At 56.2% G+C, this 8,151-nt stretch overlaps 4 protein-coding genes across 4 annotated transcripts; 3 read left to right on the top strand and 1 right to left on the bottom strand.

Moving 5' to 3' along the window:
* On the top strand, positions 1–1,813 carry Mutanase-5 (Mutanase; the record flags this gene model as incomplete). The annotated part of the gene is made up of 5 exons (XM_032034772.2): positions 1–81; positions 150–793; positions 847–1,593; positions 1,670–1,709; positions 1,778–1,813. 5 exons carry the CDS (start codon positions 1–3, stop codon positions 1,811–1,813), a joined length of 1,548 nt encoding a protein of 515 aa, XP_031886183.2.
* Positions 1,814–2,729: 916 nt separating this feature from the next.
* On the top strand, positions 2,730–4,177 carry CGGC5_v009983 (uncharacterized protein; the record flags this gene model as incomplete). Its single annotated transcript, XM_032034771.1, has 3 exons — positions 2,730–2,918; positions 2,971–3,883; positions 3,930–4,177. The coding sequence occupies 3 exons, from the start codon at positions 2,730–2,732 to the stop codon at positions 4,175–4,177; spliced, it is 1,350 nt and encodes a 449-aa protein (XP_031886187.1).
* A 114-nt stretch (positions 4,178–4,291) lies between these two features.
* On the bottom strand, positions 4,292–5,584 carry aro-2 (Chorismate synthase; the record flags this gene model as incomplete). Its single annotated transcript, XM_032034770.1, has 2 exons — positions 4,292–5,483; positions 5,550–5,584. 2 exons carry the CDS (start codon positions 5,582–5,584, stop codon positions 4,292–4,294), a joined length of 1,227 nt encoding a protein of 408 aa, XP_031886188.1.
* A 438-nt stretch (positions 5,585–6,022) lies between these two features.
* On the top strand, positions 6,023–7,367 carry aim22 (putative lipoate-protein ligase A; the record flags this gene model as incomplete). The annotated part of the gene is made up of 3 exons (XM_066152243.1): positions 6,023–6,815; positions 7,035–7,072; positions 7,146–7,367. 3 exons carry the CDS (start codon positions 6,023–6,025, stop codon positions 7,365–7,367), a joined length of 1,053 nt encoding a protein of 350 aa, XP_066008579.1.
* Positions 7,368–8,151: the final 784 nt, after the last annotated feature.

Below are 8,151 nucleotides of genomic sequence, written 5' to 3'. Positions count from 1 at the left end.
ATGAAGTTCATCACCTGCCTTGCGGGCCTCTTGGCCGCCGTGACCCAAGTACAGGCCGCGGCCGTCATCGCCCACTTTATGGTACTGCCGATCACCACCCTTCCCCGTCTCCGTTTGATGATCACGATCGCCCTAACAATCCCTCGCAGCTCATCAACACCAAGAACTACACCATGAGCGACTTTGAGGATGACTTCAAGCTCGCCAAGGAGGCTCACATCGATGCCTTCGCGCTCAACATGGGCATGACGGACCCGCACACCGCCGAAGCCCTCGACGTCGCCTTCACTGCCGCCGCCAAGGTCGGCTTCCACCTGCTCTTCTCCTTCGACTACATGGGCGGTGAGCACGGCGGTGCGCCGTGGCCCGTGGAGACCATCCTCGAGATGGGAGACACGTACTTCCAGCGCGAGGAGTACCTCAAGTACGGCGGCAAGCCCGTGGCTTCAACATTTGAGGGCACCGAGAACGCCGAGGACTGGATTGAGATCAAGAACAAGACAGGCGCCTTTTTCATCCCTGACTGGTCGTCTGTTTCTCCCGAGGAGGCCCTCAGTCTTGCGGGTGGCATCGCCGATGGTCTGTTCAGCTGGAACGCCTGGCCCATTGGAAGCACCAATATGGACACCAAGGGTGACGCTGCCTATATCTGGGCTCTTCAGGGGAAGCCTTACATGATGCCCGTCTCCCCATGGTTCTACACCAACCTTCCTGGGTACAAGAAGAACTGGGTTTGGCGCGGCGATGATCTCTGGTATGACCGCTGGAAGCAGGTCTTGGACATGCAGCCTGAGTATTAAACCCCCTTTCCAGTGATTTCACGACCACGACACTAACACACAATAGCTTCGTCCAAATCATCTCATGGAACGACTACGGAGAGTCCCACCACATCGGCCCCGTCCGCTCCAACGCTCTCGAGGCCTTCTCCGTCGGCGAGGCCCCCTTCAACTACGCCCTCGACCATCCCCACGATGGCTGGCGCCACTTCCTCCCCTACCTCATCGACACCTACAAGCGTGCCATCCCCGCCTCCATCACCGAGGAGGGCTTCATGGCATGGTACCGCGGCTCGCCCGCCCTCGCCTGCGCCGACGGCGGAACCGTCGGCAACTCCATCACCCAGGCGCAGAAAACCATGGCCGTGTCCCAGGTCGTCCAGGACAGGATCTTCTTCTCCGCCCTTCTCAACTCCACCGCCGAGGTCACCGTCTCCATCAACGGCAAGACGCAGAAGGGCAACTGGACATCCGTCCCAGACGGCGGCAAGGGTGTCTACCATGGCAGTGTGCCCTTCACCGAGGGAGGCGACGTCGTCGTCACCATGGCCAAGTACGGCATTGAGATTGCCAAGATCGAGGGCAAGAAGATCCTGACGGATTGCCCTGACGGTCTGACTAACTGGAACGCCTGGGTTGGAAGCACCGAGGCGCTGCATGTTGACGATCCCAACCCGACGCCGACGCAGACTGGCAATGGCCCCAAGAGCACTGCCTCCAGTGATGATGACTCTGCTGCCATGTCTCTGAGTCAAAGTCGTGGTCTTGTGTATATGGTTGTAGCCCTTGTGAGCTTGATTGTTGCCGGCGTTGTGTGATTGAAGGATGAACAAAAGATGACGTTTATGAGGACAAAATGAAGTTGTCCAAGGATGACGACGAGAACTAAGAAGATTAGAAGTTTTGGCGGGCGCTTTGCATGATACCCCTGTAAGAGATAGATACCCGGTGGCGAATTGGATTTGAGCGTGGACTTGGGAATGACTTTTGACTCTCAGATATCAAGGACTCGTATGGCAGTTAACAACATATAGTCTCCAGGGAGAGATTGCCTCATCATGTAAAAATTCTTATTTAGACATATAACTTCGATTCTTGGCAATGCCTTGCAACACATTTAAAATCAGGATTAGATGCACTAATCTGACATGATCATCAAATGCCCGACAAGAACGAGATCATCTTTTGAGCAGATGATAATATCGTAGTCTTCGAAGCCTCTTCGGCTCCAACTATCATGAAGCCCCAGTCTTTGGGCATCGCAATTACCTCCTCGTTCACAACTTCTCACTTTCCCGTCTTCTGAATATGGTCACGTCTACAGAGAATGCACCTGCTCCGAAGGCTGGAAAGTATATTAACATTCCACGTAACATATGTCTATACCTCAATGCATGGAAGACACAGACATCTCATCATGGTCGGTTGGCATACGGCCTTCATTACTGAGTATGAGGTTTGTAAATGTTCTAGGGCAGTGCCGTCAATGTTAGTAGGATATTCATGACATAGGATTTTGAATCCTGGCTTTATAGGCGGGCCTGCTGTGTTCTGAGGAAAAGCAAGTTCTGAGCCCTTGAGTACAATATTGTGCCATTAGAATGACTACGTACAGCTCGTGTAAATTCACGAGCTTGGCGCTGTACACTGCAATTTCAGCACCCCCTGAGGCTTTGTTCAGCCTCGGTGAGAGCCGCTCACCGAGACGGGGATCAGCATCCATGCAGCGTAGGATTCAAGGTTCCGGCAATCCAGCTGCCTTTCCGGGACTAGATAAGATGCCGACCTCCACGAAAAGAACATGCGGTCCATGCCTCAAACGGGGCTTGGACGTCATCCGATCTCGCTTCTCTCATCTCATCGTCAAGCTCTAGACCCCTCCTCAACGTCGATCTCTCACTCAATTGATCGTGAAACCATCTCATATCTGCCATTGACCGTAGTGACAAGATGCACTGGCTCACTCCGCTCATCGCAGCGGCGGCCTTCCTCGGGGATCCCGTCGTCAGCGACCCCAAGCCAAAGTACAATCCTCTCCCTCCGCTCCGCGAACAAACCCGGGTGCAAGATGCCTGGACCGAGGAGCGTAAAGCCACGATTCCAGCCTTGCTCAAGAAGCATGGAGTCGATGCCTGGCTGGTATGTCAACGTCTCATCCATCCCCCTCACCAGCCATCTAACGCATCCGCAGATAAGCCAGCGCGAATACGCCGAGGAGACAGTCTTCTGGTCCCTCAAACCAGCAACAACCTTCTCCGCCCGCCGCCGCACCACATGCCTCTTCCTCGCCGAGCCCCTCGCCCTCGCCTCCTCCCTGCCCAAACAGCCGGGCTGCATCGTAGGCTGGACCACCGATGTCTGGGAGATCCTCAAAGAGCAGCTCGAAGCAGCCAACCCCGCGACCATCGCCATAAACGCGCACCCCGAGATCGCCTTTGCGAGCGGCCTGCACGCGGGCGAGTACCAGGCCATGGCGAACGGCCTCGGCGGGGCTTGGACGAGCAGGATGGTGGTCAAGCCCGAGATCGCGGTCGAGTTCATCGCGGCTCAGCCCTCGTCGAAGCTGCCGCAGTACCGCGAGATCATGGAGACGGCGTGGGCCATGATCGCGACGGCCTTCAGCGCGGAGGTCGTCGTGCCGGGGAAGACGACGACGGGGGACGTGGAGTGGTGGTTGCGGGAGGAGATCCTGGCGCACAACTTCTCGACGTGGTTTCAGCCGAGTGTTAGTGTTGTCGACGAGGCGCTGCCGTGGGCGATGGAGATAGAACGCGGCGTGGGCGAGGGAGCGGGTGGGAGGATTATTGAGTATGGGGATATGTTGCATGTCGATTTCGGGCTGTCTGCGATGGGGTTGAATACCGATACGCAACATCTGGGATACGTGCTGCGGCCGGGTGAGACGGATGTCCCAGAATCGCTCAAGGAGGGTTTGAAGAAAGGAAACAGACTTCAGGATATTGTGAGGGAGACCATCACAGTCGGTCAGACGGGAAATGAGATGCTGAAGACGTCTCTCAATCAAATGCATAAGGAGGGAATCCAGGGACGTGTCTACACTCACCCCATTGGAGACTGGGGCCATTCTGCTGGTCCATTAATCGGTAAGTCGCCGCCTCAACTTGACTAACATTGACTAACCCTCGCCAGGCATGACGAACATGCAGGACTATGTGTCGGCATCCGGCGAGCTGGCTGCAGTCAGGAATATGTGGTTCAGCGTCGAGCTGCTCGTGGAGCACTACGTCCCTGAACGAAACCAGACACTCTGGTTCGCTCTGGAAGAGGACGTCTACTTCGCTGGCGAGGAAAAGGGCTGGCAGTGGGTATACGGGCGGCAGGAGGAGTTCCACCTGGTGAGAACAGCCAAGAAGCAGGAAGCGATTGAAGAATTGTAAACCGAGTCACATAACAAATGGACGTATTTCAAAAGGTCCAATGACCAAAAGGGGAATCTATCATGATTGCTTTTTTAGTGCCCGTATTTACAACGAATTCCGCTCCCATCCCTTTTACGCCTTTCCGTTCTCCTTCTTGACAGGCGGCAACAGGCTCCTCGTCAGCTGTCTCGCGTGCTGCGCCATGAGCGCGTCCATCAGCACAATGGCCGCCATACCCTCGACGATAGGGATAGCGCGGGGCACAACACAGGGGTCGTGACGGCCCTTGGCGGCCAGGACGCCCTCGCTCTCACCGTCGTAGGTCGCCGTCGTCTGGTCCTGGCCAATGGTGGCGGGGGGCTTGAAGGCGATGCGGAAGTAAATGGGCGCGCCGTTCGAGATGCCGCCCTGGATGCCGCCGGAGTAGTTAGTCTTGGTTGTCAGCTTGGAGCGCGGGATGCCCATGCGCTGGCCCTCGGCCTGGATCTCGCTCTCGGGGGTCTTGACGAAGGCGTCGTTGTGCGTGGAGCCGGGGATCTCGCAGCCGCCGAAGCCGGAACCGATCTCGAAGCCCTTGGTGGCGGGGATGCTCATCATGGCGTGGGCCAGCTCGGCCTCGAGCTTGTCGAAGCAGGGCTCGCCGAGGCCGATGGGCGGGTTGCGGATGACGCAGGTGACGGTGCCGCCGATGCTGTCCTCGCGCTTCTTGAAGTCGCTGATGCAGTCAATCATCTTCTCGTTTGTCTCCTCGTGGGGGCAGCGGACGGGGAGGAACTCGTCGACGGTCTTGCGGTCGATGGTGTTGAGGAGGGAGAGGAAGGCGGGGTTCGTGGACGGGGTCGGGTGCTCGGGGGTCGGGGGGAAGAGGTGGACGTTGCCGACGCTGGTGGTAAAGGCGGTGATTGTTGTGCCGTAGGCCTCGCGGAGGTACTTCTCGGCGACGGCGCCGGCGGCGACGCGGGCGATGGTCTCGCGGGCGGAGGAGCGGCCACCACCGGAGCTGGCCTTGACACCGTACTTCTCGAGGTAGGTCCAGTCGGCATGGGACGGGCGGGGGTACATGTCCATGGTGGAGTTGCCGTAGTCTTTGGGACGCTGGTCCTCGTTCTGGACGATCATGCCGAGCGGGGTGCCCAAAGTGACGCCGAACTCGGTGCCGCTCTGGATGACAACGCGGTCCTTCTCGTTTCGCGGGGTGGTGAGGGCGCTCTGGCCGGGGCGGCGGCGGTTCAGCTGGGGCTGAACATCGGACTCGGTGAGGGTCAAGCCGGGCGGCACGCCGTCGACGATGACGCCGACGGACTTGCCGTGGGACTCGCCGTAGCTGTTTGGCGAAAAGGTTCAAGTTAGTCCATTGGCCATTGAAAGGTTTGTATCGGACGCGACGCACGTCGTGACCTTGAAGTAGTTGCCGAACGTCGACATTTTGGAGGTTTGGTGGTGAAGATTGGGAAAATCTGGGCCGATGTTCGGTGAGTCAAGCCAAAAATCCAAAAAGAATTCGAGTCGTCCGATGCGGGGTGGAGGGGTTCGTTTGCTTTATACGCATGGCCCCGGTAATGAGGTGGGGCTTGGCTTTACAGGGATGATATCGTTGATGAGGGAGAAATTCTGATAGATGCAACCCTCAACCTCATCTCAACACTCACTCGTCCTCGTGTTGACGACTCATCACAGATCACGGTAAGTGACTCATTCAACTCCATAATTTCCGTGGAATTCTAATGAATGTTACAGACTAAAATCCACTTGCTTGTGCCACAAAGACGATCCACCTCGGTCAACCCTCACCGAACGCTCAGCACGCCCCGAAACACAATGTCATTGTCATAAGCATCGGACTCATCCCCTACCACCGTCACCATGTTCGCCGCTCGCCCGGTCTTCAGGACCTTGAGCCACATCAAACACCAACAAAACCTCCGCCCCTTCTCAGCCCTCGCCGCAAACCCCTCCTCAAAAACCCAAGTCTACATCTCCAACTCCCGCTCGCCGCACATCAACCTCTCTATAGAGCACCACCTCCTTCAGACAACACCATCCGACTCCAACGTCCTCTTCCTCTACACCAACCGCCCGAGCATCGTCATAGGACGTAACCAGAACCCGTGGCTCGAAGTCAACCTCCCGCTCCTGCAGTCTCTAGACCGCAGCCGGGATGCCATCGACCTCGTCCGCCGCCGCAGCGGAGGCGGCACCGTCTTCCACGACGAGGGAAACGTGAACTACTCCGTCATCTGCCCTCCCGCCAACTTCGACCGCGACAAACACGCCGAGATGGTGTGCCGTGCGCTTCACAAGCTGGGCGTGCCAGACGTGGCCGTCAACTGTCGACACGACATCGTCATGACCACGCCCTCGGCAACCCCCATCCCCTTGTCGTCTTGCACGGGCAAACCCCTCGCGAACGCAGAAAACACGTACAAGATTTCCGGATCGGCGTACAAACTCACCCGTTTACGCTCCCTCCACCACGGAACCTGTCTCCTTTCCTCCCCGAACTTGCCACGCATCGGCAGCTTTCTCCGCTCGCCGGCGGAGCCGTTCATCAAGGCTCGCGGTGTTGAAAGCGTACGCTCGCGTATTCGCAATGTTGGCGTCGACGATACGAGGAAGTTTGAGGAAGCGGTGGTTGAGGAGTTTGGAAAGATGTACGGTGCGTTCGACGTGGAGGCACGGCTAGGGGAAGAGGCGGGACAAGTTGAAAGCGTGAAAAAGGGGATCAAGGAGCTCGAGGCAAGTTGAATATCATGACAACTCAACATCATGTTGCTTTGATCGCGGCGAAACCCTCAGCTAACGGCATTCACATTGCAGTCGCGAGAATGGATCTACGGTCAGACACCACTTTTCACCTTCTCAACGCACCCATCAGAAGAAGATGACAGGGAACGCCCCGAGCTACCCGGCAAGGTAAGGAATATGCCTCGCCTCTCACAACATCACAGGCGTTGATCACTCTCATGGGGCTAACGAAAGCATTTAGTTCAAACTCTCATTCGAATCTCGCCACGGCCTGATTCAACAGTTCGCCCTAGAAGGGCTCTCGTCTGCTCAGCCCCAGGCTCTCTCCGAGTCTATGATCAACTCCCAGATCTGGGAAATAGACGACTGGACGCGGCGACTGCGTGATGGCGGCCTAGATGCAGGTGATTCTTCAACCGTTGGACCATGGCTGAACTCTCTGCTCGGCAAGAGACAGGTGTAGGAACAACGGGCTTCGAGGCCTGCTGAGCACCTGGAACTTGCGAGGCGACAAGCCTCACATTACACATGCCGAGATTTAGGCCTGTTCGTTGCCGACCGTACGCGTATCTGCCAACTTAGCTACCTAGTTGACGAGGCGGATGCCCGGAAGATCAGTGATCGGGCAAAGATCCCGAATGCTCGCGAGGGTCGACGTAGATGAAGTTGCTCCCAAGTCCAACTTAACTAGAACACAGATATAATTTGCGTCAAGGCGTCATTCAGTATCTCTGATAAAGCTTACGGAGAAGCCGGGGGCTGCTAGGCTGTGTATTGTGAACTAGGTGGATTGTGATAATCCCTGGACATCATCCCATAGACATGTAAGATACGTGAAGATCTGGTGATATACCATATAATACAATCCCTAAACATATCAAAGCACTCTCAGATGGCATATTTTGGTTCTATTGAGTAGGAATCTGGCTCTACCGGACTCGAGCATGTTTCCCAAGTTCGTCCCAGTTCGCCAGTCTCGCTGACGAACAGCATTCATCATGATATGTGACCCTCTGTTGCCTCATGGGCTATGCGAAAGATACCTAACGGTCAGCCATTTGAGTTTCGTTATTTCTAAGCACTTCTAGACACGCAGTTCCAGACGACTGCGCCATTCATCCTCAACTTCGCACGCAAATTCACACATGTCTTTCTCAAACCCCCAACCAACATCGTCATCACAAGCCAACGCCAATATCACAATTCCAAAAAAGAATTCGAATCACCCCGACCATGTGAATCCTCTG

Source organism: Colletotrichum fructicola (assembly GCF_000319635.2).
Source record: "Colletotrichum fructicola Nara gc5 chromosome Unknown KSG_Nara_v1_contig05, whole genome shotgun sequence".
In the NCBI taxonomy this organism is placed as follows: domain Eukaryota; kingdom Fungi; phylum Ascomycota; class Sordariomycetes; order Glomerellales; family Glomerellaceae; genus Colletotrichum; species Colletotrichum fructicola.
The sequence above is the reverse complement of the archived record's forward strand: the minus strand, read 5'-3'. Positions and strand labels throughout refer to the sequence as shown.